Genomic DNA, 24166 nt, shown 5'->3' with positions numbered 1-24166 from the left:
AATTTACCCCTTTAAAATGTGAGAGTCTCCTCTCTAGAAGTAATATGGGTAGACTTGATTGGCCTTTAGGTTCTCATCTACCATCAAATTCTAGGTTTCTATGTTTTAAATAAAGCTGAGTGAGAGACTGGGTCTCCAAAATTGCCTCCCATCCACATAAAATATTCTTGGTGTCCAGTAGGGAGAGATCACCATTTCTCATGGTTATCTGTTACCTAACGCACAAGTGACTCATTTCAAAGAACTTCTCCTTTTGGGAACTTCCTAATTGTAAGCGACATTATCATACACTATGGAACACCCAATACACCACATACTAGCATACTAGGGATGCCCTCCAGTTCTTATTCATTCAGTTGTTCACTGGAAATTGAGACAGGTGGTGCATGTAGGAGTCTGGCTCGAAGATGTACTCCACACTGCCGTCTTCCTCAAACCAACAGGTTAAAACATACATGATTCTTATTTAACTTTTTTTTTCTCTCTCTCAGACAAAGAAGCATGTACACACGGGTACTACAAATACGTTTATTTACAAAACTTGCAACAGAAAAATTAGGCATCAGTAAATTGTGACACATGAAATTAATACGACTGCAGTGGGTGATAAACCTATAAAGGGTATGCAGGCTTGCCTATTTCATTAAGACACATAATACAAATCTGTGCACAACACATAAGAAATGTCAGGAACAAGCAGCTAGGTCAGAGACTATCCATGTCTCCAACCTACACAGTATAGATAGTCACTCAACTGTAACAAATAGGTGGCATAATTATGGAGATAGCAAGAAAGCCACACTGTTCCATAATATCTGTGAAAACCACAAAAGGTGATACAACTTGTTCCAGATGAAGTTGACAATCTTTCAAAAAGGATTACATAAATGAAGCAGCCACTGTATGCTCGTCATAAAATGAGCTGTTGGAAAACGAGGTGAAGATGTCCTCTAATATCCAAAGAAATGGCAGCTTCCAGCAACAACACAGACAGACCTTATCAATCTTTCTTTAAGAATATATATATATATACACACACACCTCATTAATAAATGGAATGCCATATTTGATTACTTTTCATTTGCACTTATTGATCTATTAATTGAATTCAAACAAAATCATGATCTATTACAAGAAATTAAGGAGATTCAAGAGAAATTAAGAAGTGTACAAAAAGATCCTGAATTCAAGAAATATGACAAGCAATTCGAACAAAATATGGTCACGTTCAGACAAAAATTATGGGAATTAAAATCCAGGAAAATCTCACGAGATAAATATGATTATGATCACAATTCTGTATACAGATGGGATAACCAAGAAAATTACAACCGTGGAATAAATAAGAAAAGGTGGCAAAAGAATAAAGTGCAACAATCAAAGAATGTCACTTTCTCTGACACAGAACATGAGATTGAATCATCTGACTATGAAGTAGAAATAGAAGAATCAGTACCAGCTGTTTTACAGTTGGCAACAGATCAATCCTCAAAAACACAGTAAAAAAACGGACTTTTAGAGACTCTACCAGGTGCAAGAAAAAAAAAAAAAAAAAAAAAAAACACAGAGGAAGAAGGGGGAGAAGATTACACACATCATCAGCACAAAGATCGACGTCATCAACAACAGAAGGAAAATGATCCAGAAGCGAACATATACGACACAGTCAAGGGGACATCAGAATAAATATGCATGAAAGAGAATAATAATGTTTTGAATTTATCATGTGTGGAATTGTCAGATCTAGAAATTGCGGTTCTTTCAAAGGGGCTTGGTTTTGTTCCATCCCAGCACTTTAACTTATTTAACACTATTTTAGATGTTAATAGATTTATAAGAAAATTGGTATTACGTAAACACTTTGATGCCGAGATGGAACAAGAACAATCAATACTGAATTTGGATGACAGTGTTCCTAAGGAACCTCTCATTTTCCAAACTATGTTCAATTATTAACTTGCAGGAATTACAAATGGAAAGTAATGATACAAGGGATGATTTAACTAATGAGTCTCATATAGACTTTAGCAACTGTAGGAAAAAAAGCAATTTTTACCCTGTACATTCCAGATCTAATGCCATAGAAATTTTTCAAAAGGTAGTGGAAGAAAAACGGAGGCAATTGAATAGTACAATTACAAATACAACTAGTATTAAGAAAACAAAATATGACAAAAAAAGAAAAAGGAAGCTTTGACAAGGCTTACACAGGATAAAATAATTGTAACTAGACCATCGGATAAAGGTGGGAATGTAGTGGTACTAGACAGAGTAGCATACATTAGGGAAGTACAAAGAAAGCTTAGCGATAAGGAAGTATATTCAAAGCTGAGGGAGAACCCCACTGACCAATATAGAAATATACTTAAATATATTGTTAAAATTGCAAGATATAACAACATTATCACACAAGCGGTAGAAGAGAATCTTATCCCTATCTATCCAGTTACACCAATATACCATTACTTTCCGAAAATACACAAAGATCTTAAGAACCCTCCGGGTCGTCCAATAATAGCAGGAATGTAATCATTGAATGAACCTCTGTCGGAACTTATGGCTAAATTCCTTCAACGGCTAGTAAAAAAACTCCCTAGCTACATACAGGACACAACATCTCTGTTATTAGAACTCAAAACACATTAAATGGAAACAAACCTACAGGTTTTTTGTAGCTGACGTTTCGTCACTCTACACTTCCATTCAACATACCAAAGGGATGGAGGCAATTGAATATTTTTTAGAAAGATGTAGCAACTATGAAAACAACACAAAACTATCTTAAGATCAATAGATTATCTGCTCTTGACACAATTATGTTCGATGGGGGCTTCTATCGCCAGAGACGTGGGACTGCTATGGGGGCAAAATTTGTATGGGTTGGTGGGAGCAGTCTCACGACTATGGAGATGGGAACCCCCATCGTGATAACATTGTTTATTATGCACGATACATTGTCGATTTGTTTTTTATTTTGGATTGTAATGATACAAAAAAACGGAAGAATTCTGTACATATCTAAATAGAAATACCAGTGGCATTACCTTTTTTGGGAGAACAAAATCAGAATCAGATCAATTTTTTAGATATTGAAATATCAGTTAACAATGAGAAACGTACTATTGAGACTGATCTTTTTAGAAAACCTACAGCAGGAAACACCATCTTAGAATTCAGTTCTAGTCACCCCCGACATACACTTAGGGGCATTCCCAAGGGTCAATTTATACGTGCTAAACGAAATTGCTCTAATCAAACCAATTATGGGAAACAGGTGAATAATATTACTGAACGTTTAAAAAGAAAGAGGATACCGTGATAATATACTTAACAAGGCAAAAATGGAAGTTGATCAAACTCCAAGAGAACAACTTCTAAGTTATAAAAAGAGAAACAATAGGGGAACTAAACAAAAACCTAAATTCATTACGACATATAGTACTCAATATGGGGAAATATGTAATATCATAAGAGAGAGTATAGCAATTTTGGGTGCTGATCCTATAATAAAGAAAATGTATGCAGGATGGATGCGAGTTTATCTCAAGAAAAGGGAAAACAATAGTTTCCCCCTCGGATCTCCAAAGAGAAATGAAGACTCACTGGCTTAAACAACAAAACGGATTCTACAAATGTAGAAGAAACATTTGTAAGACATGTGATCATGTAATGGAAGGAAAAAGGTGCAGATCTACTTCAACATAACGCACACATGAGATCAAATTTCATATTAATTGCAACACAACTCATGTAATATACCTCTTAACATGTGAGGGGTGTTTAAAACAATACATAGGTAGAACTTATCACTTAAAGGGCCACTGTAAGTAAATATTTTCTATGCCTGTTACTTACTAACTACCCCAAATATGCTTTTTATCAATAGCATTTCATTAACATATCTCTACCGTATATCAGAAATCTTGTCTGCAAATTGAATTGTTTTCCAAACCTACTCCGTGGGTATCCTTTGCTCTGTACCAATCCGTTTACAATACCTAGGTTTCAAAATGGCGCTTTAAACACAAAGCTATTGGTTTAAGTATTTTGAACATGCAGTGCTGAAAATAGTGGGCAGGATAACGTGACATCATCGGCGAATAAAAGATATAACTTTTAGAACGTTATGAAACTTTGTTTTGGAGAAAATAGAGGTCAGTAGGTTTTAATTAATGTTTATTAACTTTAATATGTTAGCTTAAAAATTATAACAGAAAGTAATCCTTTAAGGATAGGGTGTTACAGCACCTCAGATTAATTGAGGACGAGGACTCAACTACACTGATAGCCAAACATTTTAGGGAATTTCACAATTCCAATGCCAATCTTCTTAGAGTTCAGGGAATTGATCATGTCCCTATTTGGAGAAGAGGGGGGATAACAGGGAGAATAAATTGAATCTTTTTTGGATATTTACTCTCAATACCTCAATCCCAGATGGTCTTCACTTTAGAAGGGACATTGACCTATATGTATAGGGGAATATATATCTACATAACCATGAGATCATCCCTATGGTACCAATATAAAATATATAGAAGGCTAATACAAATTTAATTAAGACTTAAGGCAGTCCTTAACCATTTATTAACTTAAGGGTAAAAATAGATTTTCTTCTGTTAAGTGTGATCAGTCCACGGGTCATCATTACTTCTGGGATATTAACTGCTCCCCCACAGGAAGTGCAAGAGGATTCACCCAGCAGAGCTGCACATAGCTCCTCCCCTCTACGCCACCCCCAGTCATTCTCTTGCACCCAGCAACTAGATAGGTCGTGTGAGAGGACTATGGTGATTATACTTAGTTTTATATCTTCAATCAAAAGTTTGTTATTTTAAAATAGCACCGGAGTGTGTTATTACCTCTCTGGCAGAGTTTGAGGAAGAATCTACCAGAGTTTTGCTATGATTTTAGCCGGAGTAGTTAAGATCATATTGCTGTTCTCGGCCATCTGAGGAGTGAGGTAAACTTCAGATCAGGGGACAGCGGGCAGATGAATCTGCATAGAGGTATGTAGCAGTTTTTATTTTCTGACAATGGAATTGATGAGAAAATCCTGCCATACCGATATAATGTCATGTATGTATACTTTACACTTCAGTATTCTGGGAGAATGGTACTTCACTAGAATTACACTGTAAGAAAGACATAAAGCTGTTTAATAACTAGAGATTATGTTTAACGTTTTTGCTGGAATGTAAAATCGTTTTCATTTGCTGAGGTACTGAGTGAATAAATGTTTGGGCACCATTTTTCCACTTGGCAGTTGCTTAAATCTGTTTTTTCTGTCAGTTTCTGTTCTCCCTCACTGCTGTGTGTGTGGGGGAGGGGCGCTTTTACTATGCATCAAATATTTCAGTCAGCAACTCATTGTATTCCCTGCATGATCTGGTTCATCTCTACAGAGCTCAGGGGTCTTCAAAACTTATTTTGAGGGAGGTAATTTCTCTCAGCAGAGCTGTGAGAATTATAGTTTGACTGAAATAAAAACTTTTATTCTGTAATTTGTTTCCTGCTTTCAGAAATTGTTATCTTTGCTAATGGGATTAAACCTTTGCTAAAGTTGTGTTGTTTACAAGGATTGAGGCTATAACTGTTTCAATTTATTAATTTTTAACTGTCATAGATCTTCTGTGCTTCTTAAAGGCACAGTACGTTTTAATATTATTCTATTTGAATTGTATTTCCAAGTTGCAAGTTTATTTGCTAGTGTGTTAAACATGTCTGATTCAGAAGATGATACCTGTGTCATTTGTTGCAATGCCAAAGTGGAGCCCAATAGAAATTTATGTACTAACTGTATTGATGCTACTTTAAATAAAAATCAATCTGTACAAATTTCACCAAACAACGAGGGGAGAGTTATGCCGACTAACTCGCCTCACGTGTCAGTACCTACATCTCCCGCTCAGAGGGAGGTGCGTGATATTGTAGCGCCGAGTACAGCTGGGCGGCCATTACAAATCACATTACAGGATATGGCTACTGTTATGACTGAAGTTTTGGCTAAATTACCAGAACTAAAAGGTAAGCGTGATCACTCTGGGATGAGAACAGAGTGCGCTGATAATATTAGGGCCATGTCAGACACTGCGTCACAGGTGGCAGAACATGAGGACGGAGAACTTCATTCTGTGGGTGACGGTTCTGATCCAAACAGACTGGATTCAGATATTTCAAATTTTAAATTTAAACTGGAAAACCTCCGTGTATTACTAGGGGAGGTGTTAGCGGCTCTGAATGATTGTAACACAGTTGCAATACCAGAGAAAATGTGTAGGTTGGATAAATATTTTGCGGTACCGACGAGTACTGAGGTTTTTCCTATACCTAAGAGACTTACTGAAATTGTTACTAAGGAGTGGGATAGACCCGGTGTGCCGTTCTCACCCCCTCCGATATTTAGAAAAATGTTTCCAATAGACGCCACCACAAGGGACTTATGGCAAACGGTCCCTAAGGTGGAGGGAGCAGTTTCTACTTTAGCTAAGCGTACCACTATCCCGGTGGAGGATAGCTGTGCTTTTTCAGATCCAATGGATAAAAAGTTAGAGGGTTACCTTAAGAAAATGTTTGTTCAACAAGGTTTTATATTGCAACCCCTTGCATGCATTGCGCCGATCACGGCTGCAGCGGCATTCTGGATTGAGTCTCTGGAAGAGAACATTGGTTCAGCTACTCTGGACGACATTACGGACAGGCTTAGAGTCCTTAAACTAGCTAATTCATTCATTTCGGAGGCCGTAGTACATCTTACTAAACTTACGGCGAAGAATTCAGGATTCGCCATTCAGGCACGCAGGGCGCTGTGGCTAAAATCCTGGTCAGCTGATGTTACTTCTAAGTCTAAATTGCTTAATATACCTTTCAAAGGGCAGACCTTATTCGGGCCCGGGTTGAAAGAGATTATCGCTGACATTACAGGAGGTAAAGGCCATGCCCTGCCTCAGGACAAAGCCAAAGCCAAGACTAGACAGTCTAGTTTTCGTTCCTTTCGTAATTTCAAAGCAGGAGCAGCATCAACTTCCTCTGCACCAAAACAGGAAGGAGCTGTTGCTCGCTACAGACAAGGCTGGAAACCTAACCAGTCCTGGAACAAGGGCAAGCAGACTAGAAAACCTGCTGCTGCCCCCAAAACAGCATGAATTGAGGGCCCCCGATCCGGGATCGGATCTAGTGGGGGGCAGACTTTCTCTCTTCGCCCAGGCTTGGGCAAGAGATGTTCAGGATCCCTGGGCGCTAGAGATAATATCTCAGGGATACCTTCTGGACTTCAAATACTCTCCTCCAAGAGAGAGATTTCATCTGTCAAGATTGTCAACAATCCAGACAAAGAAAGAGGCTTTTCTACGCTGCGTACAAGAGCTCTTGTTAATGGGAGTAATCCATCCAGTTCCACGATCGGAACAGGGACAGGGGTTTTACTCAAATCTGTTTGTGGTTCCCAAAAAAGAGGGAACTTTCAGACCAATCCTGGACTTAAAGATCCTAAACAAATTCCTAAGAGTTCCATCGTTCAAGATGGAGACTATTCGGACAATTTTACCTATGATCCAAGAGGGTCAGTACATGACCACTGTAGATTTAAAAGATGCTTACCTGCACATACCGATTCACAAAGATCATTACCGGTACCTAAGGTTTGCCTTCCTAGACAGGCATTACCAGTTTGTGGCTCTTCCATTCGGATTGGCTACAGCGCCAAGAATCTTCACAAAGGTTCTGGGTGCTCTTCTGGCGGTACTAAGACCGCGGGGAATCTCGGTAGCTCCATACCTAGACGACATTCTGATACAAGCTTCAAGCTTTCAAACTGCCAAATCTCATACAGAGTTAGTGCTGGCATTTCTAAGGTCACATGGATGGAAGGTGAACGAAAAGAAAAGTTCACTCGTTCCACTCACAAGAGTTCCCTTCCTGGGGACTCTTATAGATTCTGTAGAAATGAAGATTTACCTGACAGAGGACAGGCTATCAAGACTTCAAAGTGCTTGCCGCACTCTTCATTCCATTCAACTCCCGTCAGTGGCTCAATGTATGGAGGTAATCGGCTTAATGGTAGCGGCAATGGACATAGTACCCTTTGCACGCTTACACCTCAGACCACTGCAACTGTGCATGCTAGGTCAGTGGAATGGGGATTACTCAGACTTATCCCCTTCTCTGAATCTGGATCAAGAGACCAGAAATTCTCTTCTATGGTGGCTTTCTCGGCCACACCTGTCCAGGGGGATGCCATTCAGCAGACCAGACTGGACAATTGTAACAACAGACGCCAGCCTTCTAGGTTGGGGTGCCGTCTGGAATTCCCTGAAGGCTCAGGGACTATGGAGTCAGGAGGAGAGTCTCCTGCCAATAAACATTCTGGAATTGAGAGCAGTTCTCAATGCCCTCCTGGCTTGGCCCCAGTTGACAACTCGGGGGTTCATCAGGTTTCAGTCGGACAACATCACGACTGTAGCTTACATCAACCATCAGGGAGGGACAAGAAGCTCCCTAGCTATGATGGAAGTATCAAAGATAATTCGCTGGGCAGAGTATCACTCTTGCCACCTGTCAGCAATCCACATCCCGGGAGTGGAGAACTGGGAGGCGGATTTCTTAAGTCGTCAGACTTTTCATCCGGGGGAGTGGGAACTTCATCCGGAGGTCTTTGCCCAAATACTTCGACGTTGGGGCAAACCAGAGATAGATCTCATGGCGTCTCGACAGAACGCCAAGCTTCCTCGTTACGGGTCCAGATCCAGGGATCCAGGAGCAGTCCTGATAGATGCTCTGACAGCACCTTGGGACTTCAGGATGGCTTACGTGTTTCCACCCTTCCCGTTGCTTCCTCGATTGATAGCCAGAATCAAACAAGAGAGAGCATCAGTGATTCTAATAGCACCTGCGTGGCCACGCAGGACTTGGTATGCAGACCTGGTGGACATGTCATCCTGTCCGCCTTGGTCTCTACCTCTGAAACAGGACCTTCTGATACAGGGTCCCTTCAAACATCAAAATATGGCGTAAATACCTACATTGGTGTGAATCCAAAGGTTACTCTTGGAGTAAGGTTAGGATTCCTAGGATATTGTCTTTTCTACAAGAAGGTTTAGAAAAGGGTTTATCTGCTAGTTCATTAAAGGGACAGATCTCAGCTCTGTCCATTCTGTTACACAAACGTCTGTCAGAAGTTCCTGACGTCCAGGCTTTTTGTCAGGCTTTGGCCAGGATTAAGCCTGTGTTTAAAACTGTTGCTCCACCATGGAGTTTAAACCTTGTTCTTAATGTTTTACAGGGCGTTCCGTTTGAACCCCTTCATTCCATTGATATAAAGTTGTTATCTTGGAAAGTTCTATTTTTAATGGCTATTTCCTCGGCTCGAAGAGTCTCTGAATTATCAGCCTTACATTGTGATTCTCCTTATTTGATTTTTCATTCGGATAAGGTAGTCCTGCGTACTAAACCTGGGTTCTTACCTAAGGTAGTTACTAACAGGAATATCAATCAAGAGATTGTTGTTCCTTCTTTATGCCCAAATCCTTCTTCAAAGAAGGAACGTCTACTGCACAACCTGGATGTAGTCCGGGCTCTAAAATTTTACTTGCAGGCAACTAAGGAATTCCGACAAACGTCTTCTCTGTTTGTCATTTACTCTGGGCAGAGGAGAGGTCAAAAAGCTTCCGCTACCTCTCTTTCTTTTTGGCTTCGTAGCATAATTCGTTTAGCTTATGAGACTGCTGGACAGCAGCCCCCTGAAAGAATTACAGCTCATTCTACTAGAGCTGTGGCTTCCACTTGGGCCTTCAAGAATGAGGCCTCTGTTGAACAGATTTGCAAGGCTGCAACTTGGTCTTCGCTTCATACTTTTTCCAAATTTTACAAATTTGACACCTTTGCTTCATCGGAGGCTATTTTTGGGAGAAAGGTTCTTCAGGCAGTGGTTCCTTCTGTATAAAGAGTCTGCCTATCCCTCCCGTCATCCGTGTACTTTTGCTTTGGTATTGGTATCCCAGAAGTAATGATGACCCGTGGACTGATCACACTTAACAGAAGAAAACATAATTTATGCTTACCTGATAAATTCCTTTCTTCTGTAGTGTGATCAGTCCACGGCCCGCCCTGTTTTTAAGGCAGGTAAATATTTTTTAATTTATACTCCAGTCACCACTTCACCCTTGGCTTTTCCTTTCTCGTTGGTCCTTGGTCGAATGACTGGGGGTGGCGTAGAGGGGAGGAGCTATGTGCAGCTCTGCTGGGTGAATCCTCTTGCACTTCCTGTGGGGGAGCAGTTAATATCCCAGAAGTAATGATGACCCGTGGACTGATCACACTACAGAAGAAAGGAATTTATCAGGTAAGCATAAATTATGTTTTTATAGCAATATTAGATAAAATGGATTTATATAAAAATAAATTGTTTAAAAATTATGTTTCAAAATGTATATGTTTTTGCCTTGTCTCTATCTCTGGATATTAATTTTGCAGTCTTGAATTATGTATATATGGCAATGTGGAGAGTTTATAGTATTAATATGTACTGTATCTTTAAGAAATGTGTATAAATGGCCGGAAATAGCTGTTGCTCCCTTATGCAGTGAACAAGTGCAGTGTGCACGAAAATGTCTGCTGTGGAGCACGGCTATACACTGTATACCCTCCATCAGGGAATATGCTTTTAACTTTATTTTGGGATAAAAAAATTGTATTTTTATATTTGCTTGCCTGGACTCTGGTGCTTTGGACTTTTTGGTATACATATTCACTTTGATTGCGCTTGGGATGAAAGCGCTTCCATTAAGCACAGCCGACAGACAAGTCGGCGTCTGACGTCACACCCATCTCCTTTTGTGCCGCATGTTTGATCCGGAGGAAGAGGAAGCGTGCCGCTCATACTACTGTTTGCGCAATATATATATATAGTACAGTTTAAATGTTTGCACAAAACAGTGTCACTGATATAATATTGTTCCATTGTGTAAAGGATCTATAAAGTGGTCTTCCATATTTGCAGAATGATGCATACACACACACACATACACAGTATTTAAAAATTGAGGTGCACCAAGCTTATCTAATGCGTAACCTTTAGTCCTCGCAGTCCCAGGAAAGATATAAAAAATGTAAGAAGAAAGGACAACACTAAGTATAAAGTCAAAGTAGGACCAAAGGCTGCACAAAAGGTAAAACAATGCTTTATTACTACAATAGTTGTAGTTGGCTACAAACAAGTAGGACGTCTATCCTCCACCCATTTTCCATAAAGTAAACACACTTACAAAATTGCACACAACCTAAAAAAACACTATAAGCTGTGCTGTACCACACAAATAACATGCATAATTCTAACCAAAGATGCTATAATTAGTACGAGACCAATGTAGTTGTAACACATACTATAAGCAGAGACGTAGCCATAAGGCAATTGCTGTTAAGAGTGTAACAAGTCCCGAACTTAATAATTATATGTAATAACTTGACAGCTGTGGGGCCCCATAAAAAAAAAAAAAAAAGAAAAAAAAAAAAAAAAAAAAGAGTGTAAGACTTAAAAAATGTATATATACTGGAGAGTCCAAAACAATACTTGGAAACCAGACACTCAAGTGTTAAAAAAAAACACGCACTGGTGTTGATCAATTCACTCCATACAATTCCAGTCCAAGTGATATAAAGATTTCATAGGAACAAATACCACTCCTCTGGGATTCCACTTATGCTTCTATGTTAGACATAAAATGGTTAAAGCATGTATATACACAGTCCTGTATCCAACTACAGATATTCAGTTGTGCGGGGTTGCAAGACTTAAAACACCCGAATCTCACCTCTGGCTCGGATGCCTGCTTTGCCGCTATTAGGAATTGGTCAACACCTGATTCTTCTGCGGTTTTTAAGCACGGGTAGATGTACTAGGTCTGTGTCTTCACTTGCAGGAAAGCCCCGTTGGAACGGTCCGGCGTGGATGCACACATAGCTTGTGTTGACGTAGCAAATTAGATAGTCATTGAATCACTGAACATGACGCGTTTCGCCCCTCCCACAAAGGCCTGGACTCAGGGCCTCAACAGATGTATTCTTCTGTTGGTCTAGGAGGAGGATAGACTTTTGGTCTTGGTGGAGGATAGACATCCCACTTGTTTGTAGCCAACTACAACTATTGTAGCAATAAAGCGTTGTTTGTGTGGTCCTACTTTGACTATATACTTATATAGTAGTTTGTCCTTTCTTCTTACAATATATATATATATATATATATATATATATATATATATATATATATATATATATATATATATATATATATATATATATATATATATATAATCCAGTCAAATGCACTCTCAGGTCTTTTCAATGGGTTCTTTAATGGAACGTTTTCGGGGTGCTGATGAAGGGGTTGTGAACCCCGAAAACATTCCATTAAAGAACCCATTGAAAAGACCTGAGAGTGCATTTGACTGGATTATTTATATTGCTTAGTTCTGCACCCAGGCGGTTGACACTTGGAGGGCTGAGCTGGAAATTATATATATATATATATATATATATATATATATATATATATATATATATATATATATATATATACATACACACATATATGTGTATGTATGTATGTATGTATATATATATATATATATATATATATATATATATATATATATATATATATATATATACACACATACATACATACACACACACATGCATATAAACACATTATATATAAACACATTTTATATATATATATATATATATAAATATATATATATATATATATATACACATACATACATACATACATACACACACACACATACATATAAACACATTATATATATATATATATATATATATATATATATATATATATATATATATATATATATATATATATATATATATATATATACACATATATATACACCAGATAGCAAGGGATAGTGTTCAGACTTGTGAACTAAGGCCCACCTCTCTTAATATTTAGATGAGACCCCAGGTGCATGGAGGCTTAAAAAGATTAATTGATTAGAAAAAGATAAATAGTAAACCTTATCCAGCACTGCACATAAAGTCTTAAAATTTAAATAAAGCAATGGTACTGTGAAACACTCGGAACTAGACTCTAAACACGGTTGTCAAGATGCAACAAATTAATTTAATTTATTAATATGAAATGAAACAAAAAACATGTGCAAAATGTAACAGAAAATTTGATACAATTCATCAAGCTCATATTAAGCATGCTAATGCATTCGTTACCCCACACACAAACAAATAAAGCTCTCTTTATTGAGCCAATAACAGTGCGTCCACTGTAAAAAGCACAAAAGCCAGGTGTTAGCAGATAGATTCACTGTAGCTATGTTTAAAGCTGTAAAGTTAGTTGCGTTATAGCTGTGTTAGTATAACATGCACTGAATAAAAAACAAATCTCCTCTTGTTATGTGTGATTGACTCGATCATAAAGTAAAGTTCAAGTGGTATAGAGCATATTCAGATGGTGTTTAATAACACTGTCGGGGCCAGTTGAAATAGCAGACTCCCTGTATTAAAGTCCCCACCATTCACTCTATAATGGAGCGAGCTGAACAGATGCCAGAGGGGCCGAGTGTGTCACTCAGCAGGGATAACAAGTCGTCTACTCCTTATCAGGTATTGCGCTGAACCACAGAGCGCTAAGCCACAAAGTAAAGCTGGTTTTACATGAATCCTGAGACAAATCGATTCTTCACCCCCGTGTTAAACTGCTAGTATACAAAACAACCACCGCTCACCAAATACACTGAGGAAGTCCTCCTTCGAAGTACAAAAGATCCGGTCAGCGGTAACTTTCATTCAAAATCAGAATGCTGTAATTCCAAACAGCATGGAAGTCGGCAACAAGCCGAGTTGACTGTTGCACGTCACTGAGGGCTTTCTCAAGCAAAATGAATATCCGGTATAGGATTACAGCTGCTTTTTAAACACTGACCCACAGGTGAAATAAAACAGAATATAGATAGCACATCTTTTAACCACATATACTATTTCCTTTTTGGCCAACCATATAAGCTGCTGATTCTTTTGACAGCCGTGCTATGGCAATATAAATAAAAAAAAAAATAATTTAAATCAAAATTTCATAAACAACAATGGTGCATTGGTGAAGGTATATACACAATATTAACATCCTAAAAAATAGGAGTATTCACCTATAAACTGTAGATAAAATATCTATACATAAATATATAGTAGTTTATTACTAAATCTAAACCATATATAAGTACTACATCTGCTTAAACTCCTACAAAAAAGGAAATACATTTCTTAAAGGTAAATACACCGTTTCATTGGCATCTAAGATGGTGAATATTTCCCTATATAACATATATAGAACATCAGAATGTCATACCTGAAAATTTATAAATAGTTCCCAACCAGTTTCTAGCTAAATAAGGGAATATAATTTCTTAAGGGTATATACACCACCTTTATTTATGTCCAAAGTTAAGGATATTTCCCTATATAACTAATTATACAATGTCAGGTTAGCCTAACTGAGAATTTAAATATGGAAGATTAAATCCCATATTTAATTATTGAGGAATGGGGCAAAGTTAAGTTCTTTATTGAGACCATTTGGTTGCATTGAATGTAGGTTATATATCCATTTACATTCGGATTTTAATAACATATTGTCCCAATCGCCCCCCCTCTCACTGATGTCTATTAATTCAAGACTCATACATTTAACGTCATGAACACGGCTTTGATGCATGTCAGAGAAATGTCTTGCAACACCACTATCTTTGTTTTTTTCATTCAGTATGTCCCTCCTGTGTTCCTTCATGCGTTCCCTGAACTCACGATAGGTTTTGCCCACATAAAATCTTGGGCATGAGCAAAAAGCAGCATAAACAACTCCCTCACTGCGGGAAGTAATGTGGCCCTTGACTTTGTGTGGATAACCCCTATTATCAATTATAATCTGGCCCTTGTTAATATGTTTACACATTTTCCATTTACCGCATTTATAACACCCATCCTTTTTTGGTGTCTGCATAGCCAATTATTATTACCTTTAAAGTGGCTGTGAACCAATTTGTCTTGGATTGAGGGAGCCCGTCAGGCTGTCATTAAGGGGAAATCCCCTACTATTTTATGTATATCTGGAACAATAAGAATGTCCCAATGTCTACATTAAATTTTTCTTAGTTCACTCCATTCTGAATTAAATGTACTAATGAATCTTACTGCAGTGCTAGTTTGTTTCTCCACATTCTCATATAATATTTTATCTTGTGTGGTATCTCTTGCTCTATGATAACCTTTTTTAATAATTTTATTGTGGTATCCCCTAGCTTTAAATCTCAGTTTAAGATCATCTGCATATTGTTTAAAGGATTCCTCAGTGGAACAATTTCTTTTTTGTCTCAAATATTGTCCTATAGGGATAGCATTGATTTGGTGTTGGGGATGATGACTAGAGGCTTCAAGGAGTGTATTAGCTGATGTACTTTTCCTGAATGTTTCAGTTATTAATCTATTGTCCCTCTTAGTTATTTTTAAATCCAAGAAGGACAAAGATTCCAAACTCCATTCATAAGTAAATTTAAGATTCCAATCATTAATATTTAATTCTTCCATAAATTTGACCAGATCATCTGATGTGCCCTCCCATAATAGGAGGACATCATCGATAAAACAAATCCATAATATGATCATTTGGTCATATTCAGAGGCTATATCCAAGATTTTTTCATGTTCCCATCTTCCTAGATACAGACACGCATAAGTAGGGGCACAGCAAGCACCCATTGCCGTGCCCCTAATTTGTCTGTAAAATTTTCCATTGAATTTAAAATAATTCCTGTTAAGTACAAAGCTCAGAAGATCCACCACCAAATTAGTGTGGTCATTAAATTTTGATCCTTCATCTCAGGATTCATGTAAAACCAGCTTTACTTTGTGGCTTAGCGCTCTGTGGTTCAGCGCAATACCTGATAAGGAGTAGACGACTTGTTATCCCTGCTGAGTGACACACTGGGCCCCTCTGGCATCTGTTCAGCTCGCTCCATTATAGAGTGAATGGTGGGGACTTTAATACAGGGAGTCTGCTATTTCAACTGGCCCCGACAGTGTTATTAAACACCATCTGAATATGCTCTATACCACTTGAACTTTACTTTATGATCGAGTCAATCACACATAACAAGAGGAGATTTGTTTTTTATTCAGTGCATGTTATACTAACACGGCTATAGCGGAACTAACTTTACAGCTTTAAACATAGCTACAGTGAATCTATCTGCTAACACCTGGCTTTTGTGCTTTTTACAGTGGACGCACTGTTATTGGCTCAATAAAGAGAGCTTTATTTGTTTGTGTGTGGGGTAACGAATGCATTAGCATGCTTAATATGAGCTTGATGAATTGTATCAAATTTTCTGTTACATTTTGCACATGTTTTTTGTTTCATTTCATATTAATAAATTAATTTAATTTGTTGCATCTTGACAACCGTGTTTAGAGTCTAGTTCTGAGTGGTTCACAGTACCATTGCTTTATTTAAATTTTAAGACTTTATGTGCAGTGCTGGATAAGGTTTACTAATATATATATAACACACATATACACACACACACAAACATAAACACACACTTATTAAAGAGCAAACAAACAATTCTGGCTCCTAAGTATATTGGTTGGCTCCTAGACTAAGAATAAATTTGTTAAGCCCTGACTTACCTTTACTGTAATATGCTTTTACCCTGTACCACACTGCAGATCAGATCAGGAAGGGGGAGAAAATTCAAGAGAGATGAACGTAGCAAATATTTACATTGAGATAGAACGGAACAGTAACACCTGCAGGCAGAAATTAAAAGTGCAGGCAAAAAAAATATTTTAACTGCCTCTGCTGTTCTTTCTGCAGACATGCTGCATTTTCTGCGATAACGCAGATCGCACAATGTTCCGCCTTGGGATATAGATTATATATATAGATAATAGATAATAGATATAGATATAGATAGAGAGATATATATAGATATATATATATATATATATATATATATATATATATATATATAGAGATAGATATATATATATAGAGATAGATATATATATATATAGAGATAGATATATATATATATATATATATAGAGATAGATATATATATATATATATATATATAGAGATAGAGATAATAGAGATAGAGATGATAAAGATAATAGATATATATATATATAGATATATATATATATATATATATATATACATACACACACACCTCTATCTCTTACTTTAAAATATAGTTTTTAGTCCTCTAATAATGTTGATTATGTTGTCTTTTTGTAAATAGCATTATTTACTATTACTTTAAAGGGATACTAAACCCAAATTTTTCTTTCATGATTCAGAGAGCATACAATTTTAAGCAATTTCTAATTTACTCCTATTATCAAATTTTTCTTCATTCTCTTGCTATCTTTATTTGGAAAAAGAAGGCATCTAAGCTAAGGAGTCAGCCATTTTCAGAAAACTGGACAGCACTTGTTTATTGGTGGGTGCATTTAACCACCAATCAGCAAGCACAACCCAGGTTGTGAACCAAAAAAATGGTCCGGCTTCTAAACTTACATTCTTGCTTTTCAAATAAAGATAAGAAGAGAATGAAGAAAAATTGATAAATAGGTATGAATTAGAAAGTTGCATGCTCTATCTGAATCATGGAAGAAAAAAATTTGGGTTCAGTGTCCCTTTAAGTAACTTGCAAGTCATAATGATCACTGTAAACATTCCCTCTATTTCAAGATTTTGGCAGCTTATTCATGCACATGTTCTGCCTAAAGGATGTGTCCACACGTGATCAAATATCTTAGTTTTGTACCCTTTATCTGATTAAAACAAAGAAAAGTTAACAGTGGTGGCATGGAAAAGGGAGACACTCAGAAGTAAATGTTTAACAAACAAAATAAATAAATAAATAAATACATAAATACATAATAAATACATAAGTTTAATATAGAAAACTTTGATTGGGACTACAGTGTCCATTTAAAAGGATAATAGAGTGTCTATTGTGCATGCAGAATCATAACACATTCCCCAAATGTTAGTGCATTGTAAGGTTTGTAGACAGCAAACGCACTTACTGACATACTGGCAGGTGATCCAGGCGTGACTGTATCTATTCTAGCAAATGCAGAGGGCAAAGGCTGGTGTTGCCGCAGTGCTTCTGCCTGAGCTTCAGCTTCGTCCTTCTCTTGCTTTTTTTTCTCTCGTGCATGCAAACTGTGCAATGCCTCTTCTATATCAATCATGATAGCTTTATGATCATTCTGCAAACCTGGAAATATTATCATAACCAGCATCTAAAGTTAATATCAACAAGTGCAACATCAGGCATTTTAAGTCAATGTGAGAATCTAAGCAAAAACTATTACAGAGATTCATATAAAATAGCTATGTATTAAAAGTGATTGTAAAGTTTAATGAATGTGCCCCAGTTTTTAAGATTAATGTTAGTTACCGGGGGGCACTTATTCATTAAACTTTACAATCACTTTAACATTAAACTCTTACAATGCATTTCTGTCATACAAACTTGTACTGTGTTTTTGCCTTGTGTGCCTTGCAGCTTTAGTATTAATGCTTTGGCCTGGAAGAAAAGGCACCACCAGAAGTCATAATGTAAGATTTTTGTTTTTGTCCCTAACTTCTTTCACTCCCACTAGACTACGAATCACAGTAATGCACACAGCTACATAAAGGGACATGAAACCCAACATTTTCTTTCATGAGCATACAGGTTTAAAAAAACCTTCCAATTTACTTCTATTATCTAATTTGCTTAGTTCTCCTTTGTGCAAAAGTATACCTAGGTAGGCTCAGGAGGTGGGAGCTAGCTGCTAATTGGTGATATATATATATATATATATATATATATATATATACACACACACACACACACCTCGTCACTAGTTTACTGATGTATTCAGCTAGCTCCCAGTAGTGCATGGCTACTCCTTCAACAAACAATACCAAGAGATGAAGTAAAATTGACAATAGAAGTAAACTGGAAAGTTGTATAATTGTATGCTCTAACCAAATCATGAAAGAATAATATACCTTTAAAGGAACATGAACCCCATTTTTTTTTCACGATACAGATCATACATTTTTAAAACAACTTTTCAATTTATTTCTCTACATTTTGCTTCATTCTCTTGGCATCCTTTGTTGAAGGAGCAGCAATGCACTACTGGGAGCTAGATGAATACACCGGTAAGCCTTTGACAACAGGCTTATATGTGCAGCCACCAATCAGCAGCTAGCTGCGAGAATAAGCACATACAGTATGTTATGTGGCCCTGGAAGAAGGAAGCTAGTTACTGTTTTTATTAAAATGAGACTCATATTCTAGGTTTTACAGATAGGCACTTTTAGTTGCATTATACCTTAATGTATACCTTAAGCCTGGGAAATTTTTAAAATGTGATATACCCCCTTTATTCCTTTCCTGTTTAAAGGGTTGTGAAACCTGTTTGTTTTATTATTCAGATAGAGCATATAATGTTAGACAACTTTCCAATTTACTTCTATTATATAATTTACCTTGTTCTTTTGCCATCCTTTGTTGAAAACATACCTAGGTAGGCTAAGGAGCTAGCTGTTGATTGGTGGATGCACCTATATACCTCATCATTGGCTTATCAATGTATTCATCTAGCGCTCAGTAGTTCACTGCTTCTCCTTCAATAACAGGATACCAAGAAAATGAAGCAAAATTATATTTTATGTATAAAATATACTTAACGCTTTTGAAATCATCTGCACTTGTTCTAAAACCTTCTACCACCAGTGCTTTCCACTAGTGATGCACTGAAATGAAAAATCTGGACCGAAACCGAAAGTTCAGGATGCCCTTGGCCGAAAACCGAAACGGACGTTTTAAAAAATATATATTTTAAACGCCTATATAAAGTCTACTGTAAACATGTTTTCTTAAGCAACTATTTTAATATATATATATATATAATTATTTTTTTGGCATAATTAGACTATTTAATGAATGAATCTGAATTGAAAAACTGCAAGCCAATAAAATAACCACACTTTTATTAACAGTAACATACTAAAATGGACATAAAATATCTTTAAAAACAATAATATGCTACACAATAATTTTACCAATAAAAAACGAAACCGAAAACCCCCCAAAAACCTATAATGCCATTTTTGGCCAAAATGTTTCTGCGACCAAAATTTCGGTGCATCCCTACACAATATTAAATATCAATATACTGTATTCTTTATTTAGTTCTATGTAACAGAATCAGATTTAACATTTTTTTTTTTTACCAATTATCCAAATAAAGTATATTCCTAGGAAACTTATTATATGCAAGTAATGAACTCAAACAGCAGCTCTAGGCTAGCGTCAAATTTGAAATATACTACACAATAATTTTACTGAAAATAACAGGCAAAAAAACAGAAATAACCGAAAATACAATTTTCGGCCAAAACATTTCAGCGGCCAAAATTTTGGTGCATCCCTACTTTCTATTGTTCTCCAAATACTCAGTTCTGTGCAAATACTGTTTTCTGCAGTGTAGGATCCCCCTTAACCCCCTAAAAGCTCTCCAATCCTCCCCCCTCTATTTGCCATCATCTTACTTAGGTACTGGCAGCTGTCTGCGAGTACCCAGTTTGCCTTAATTTATATGTTTCATTACCCTCCCCCCCTCCCCGCTCCCTTTCCCTCCATAGAGCTCACATAGGATCCCCCTCATTGCTCTTCCTCCCTCTTCACTTCCCAGCTCTTTTTTTTTTTACCTAACGTATTGCGTGGCGTAGCGGTCCTACCCACTCCCGCCCTCCTTCCGCCTCCTCCAGAGATGAGCTGCCCACCCGCCTCCCTCATTACACTCCCACCCACCATTGATCGGCACCACCACTGTGTGATGCATCGACAACTCTGCAAATCAATATAATAGCGCAGTCTCCCTATTTTGAGCGAGATCACTGCAGAGAGAAGCCCAGGACTGCAGCGACGTACAGGGTACGTCGCTGGTCCTTAAAGTGCCAGTAAACCTAGATAATAATGTTATATAATTCTGCACATAGTGCAGAATTATATAACATTATTTTAGTGCTAGCTTTATGTAAACTAATATTACAGGGCATTTTTTATTAAAAAAAAAAAAAAAAAAAAAAAAAAAAAAAAAAAAAAAAGAGGGTTTTTCAGACCCGCCCTCTGTGCTCTACTGAGCGGGTCTGGTTTTCCCTCAGAGCGCATCAGGCCAGCTGTCTAGTCACAGCCCGGCCCGACCGCGCCATTACTCTCAATGTAGCTCGCTCCCGCTGTCAGACGGAGCAGGAGCAAGCTACATTGAGAGTAATGGCACTGTCGGGCCAGGCTGTGACAAAATAGGTTGGGTACTTTTTATATTGTATATATGGCAAGGAGAACTTTAAAAGGGACATGAAACACCATTTTTTTTCTTCTTTCATGATTCATTTAGAGATTACATTTTTAACCCTTTGGCTGCTAAGCCATTTCTCACCTGGGTGCTAATATTTTATTTTTGAAATTTTTGAAAACATTTTTTTTTAACTTTTTTATATTTTTTTTACAGACCCCCAAGACTTGCACTGTTGGAAAGGTTAAGCGATTGCCTTTCTAACAATGGGTCTTGGGGGTCTGTAGCTACTTAGATGCCTGAGATACAGGCTTCTAAGCAGCATGCCCCCTCCTCCTATACTTAACATTGTTAAGTAAAAATAAAGTTGCGCGGTGACGTCATCATGTAATTGCGCATGATGTCACTGCGCATCACTGAAGCCCCCGCGATGCCTGTCACTCTACAGGCACGATCGCTGGGGTAGGAGCAGTAAGGAGCCCCCAGATCTCCCTCAAGGTGGGAGAGTGCTCATGACAGCTCTAGCACCAGAGTGAGAAACTCTGTGACGGCTCAGAGCTGTCATTAGCACTCAAAGGGTTAAAAAGTTTCCAATTTACTTATATTATCATGTTATTCTTGTTGAAAAGATATCTAGCGTGCACATGTATGGAGCACTACATGACAAAAAAATAGTGCTGCTATCTAGTGCTTTTGCTAAAATATAACATTGTTGCAAAACTGCTGCTATATAGTTCTAAAGGACACGTGCACACTCCTGAACTTATCGCCTTGCTTTTCAACAAAGGATAACAAGAAAACAAATAAAAATGTATAATAGAAGGATATTGGAAAGTTGTTTAAAATTGTATGTTCTTTCTGAATCATGAAATAAAAATTTGGGTTTTATGTTTAAATATAATGGAGGCAATTCCAGCCTTGCTGAATAGAGTGGAACTAAAGTAATATTCAGAGGTATTGTACAGATAAAGCAAGCTAAATAGATCATAAATGTATATTACAATGTTGTAACGTTTTACAGGGTGGTTAAACTGTTATCATAGTGGAAAAATGTCATGCTCAAATTAATTTTCGAGTGCTACTTTGACTATGTATTTAACCCCTTTTTAATGGATTAAATACACAGACTTGCAGAGTTGTAAGTGCTAAAATGACATACTCTAACAAATAAGAGTGTGTCATGTTTGCAGTACAATGTCCCTTTAAATGTTAATTTCCCTTTAAGATTATGAAAACCTAAATCTGGAGGTCAAGTGCAACAAATATTTTAAAATATCATGATCTCTCAGCTTGAACACAAGTGCAAAAACCATATAAAAACATATACGTCTGAAACATATTTTCTTCAGAACAGTGTATGTTGCCTATACTGCTTTAAGGTACTTTTAGAGTGCTTTTTATCAGATATGTTTATGTGAGCATGAAGATGCCATAGTATCCTTTGTTGAAGAGTAAACTTAAGTAGGCTCAGGAATAAGCAATGCACTACAGGGAACTAGCTGAACACATTTGATGAACCAGTGGCATATATATATATATATATATATATATATATATATATATATATATATATATATATATATATATATATATATATATAACAAAGCAAATCTGATTATGTAAATAAATTGCAAAGTTGTTTAAAAGTGCATGCTCTGTCTAACCCATAAAAGTTTAAGATTTACTTTACTGGACTTCATTTTAGCCATTCGCAATAATTACATTACAAAGAACACCTTACATATTATATTGTGCCTTGCTGTGCGAACTTGATAAAGGTCTACATCTGTTCTGGGGTATCCATCTCTGTCTACAAGTGGTCCATCCATTCCAATACCCTTTTGCTGAAAAATGGAACATGAAAATCAGAATTTAGTTAATAATTTCAGATTTAAATGTGTTTGCTTGGGTACTTTGCACTATTGTAATATTGAATGTACCTAATTGTTGTATATAAGCAAGCTTTGCACAGCACCTCTCTATGGCAGTTAAATAATATGATACCTGCTGACTCACTGGATAGGAACAATAACACGGTAACTAGTACTATGCAACAGGAAAACTCATTACAGTACTACTTACATCCTCCAGGACATTATAATATGCCTTTATCTGCTCCTCAATATCATCTTTTTTTGATACTAACAGCTGGACATCACGCATTGATATAGACGCCTCTGAGTTTTCAGCACTATTTTCCGACATTTTTGTGCCTCCGACTCAAGAAAAACTACAACTACGGGTAGTGAGAAGAGAGATTGCAAAGAGACAAGTACGGAGCGCAGCAGCATCCAGTTAGACGCACCTGGAGGCCATCCAATCACAGGCCACAGTTTACGCCTATTCTGTAAATTGCATTGCGTTTTGAACGAGATAAATGGACTCTCCATTTGGAGAGAGCTTCAACCAATCAGAGGAGCCAGAAGACTGTCCAATCCCAGGTGCCAAGAGGAACAGCCACTCATATTCCTTGGTTGTTATGTACTTACTTTGGTTGCGTGCGTCGTTCCAATCCATAGTAGTTGTTTTGGTGAGGATTCTGTAGGCAGTGGCACTAGGCAGCGTTTTTGGAGAGTTCAGCATTGCTGATATTATATAATTTGTATTATAATTTTTAATTGTTAAGGTCACTCATAATTATTGGAATGTTTTAAGAACATACCAATATATTAAAGAGTTTAATAGATACAAATCCTAAAATTATTTTCAGGAAGGCACTCCATTTAAAACAGCATTTAGTTAGGAGTTATATTAAGGAAGAAAAATAATTG

The 24166-nt window shown here is 37.1% G+C and overlaps 1 protein-coding gene across 1 annotated transcript in view; it reads right to left on the bottom strand.

Moving 5' to 3' along the window:
* PSMD9 (proteasome 26S subunit, non-ATPase 9) overlaps window positions 1–23665 on the bottom strand; it is a 50314-nt gene extending 26649 nt beyond the window's left edge. The window contains exons 1-3 of the mRNA XM_053701752.1: window positions 23478–23665; window positions 23137–23239; window positions 18123–18316 (exon numbers count right to left, since the gene is read on the bottom strand). Of these exons, the coding sequence (XP_053557727.1) occupies window positions 18123–18316; window positions 23137–23239; window positions 23478–23600 (420 nt within the window). The 5' untranslated portion in view covers window positions 23601–23665. The remainder of the gene's footprint in view (window positions 1–18122; window positions 18317–23136; window positions 23240–23477) is intronic.
* Window positions 23666–24166: the final 501 nt, after the last annotated feature.

Source organism: Bombina bombina, chromosome 2, assembly GCF_027579735.1.
Source record: "Bombina bombina isolate aBomBom1 chromosome 2, aBomBom1.pri, whole genome shotgun sequence".
In the NCBI taxonomy this organism is placed as follows: domain Eukaryota; kingdom Metazoa; phylum Chordata; class Amphibia; order Anura; family Bombinatoridae; genus Bombina; species Bombina bombina.
The sequence above is the reverse complement of the archived record's forward strand: the minus strand, read 5'-3'. Positions and strand labels throughout refer to the sequence as shown.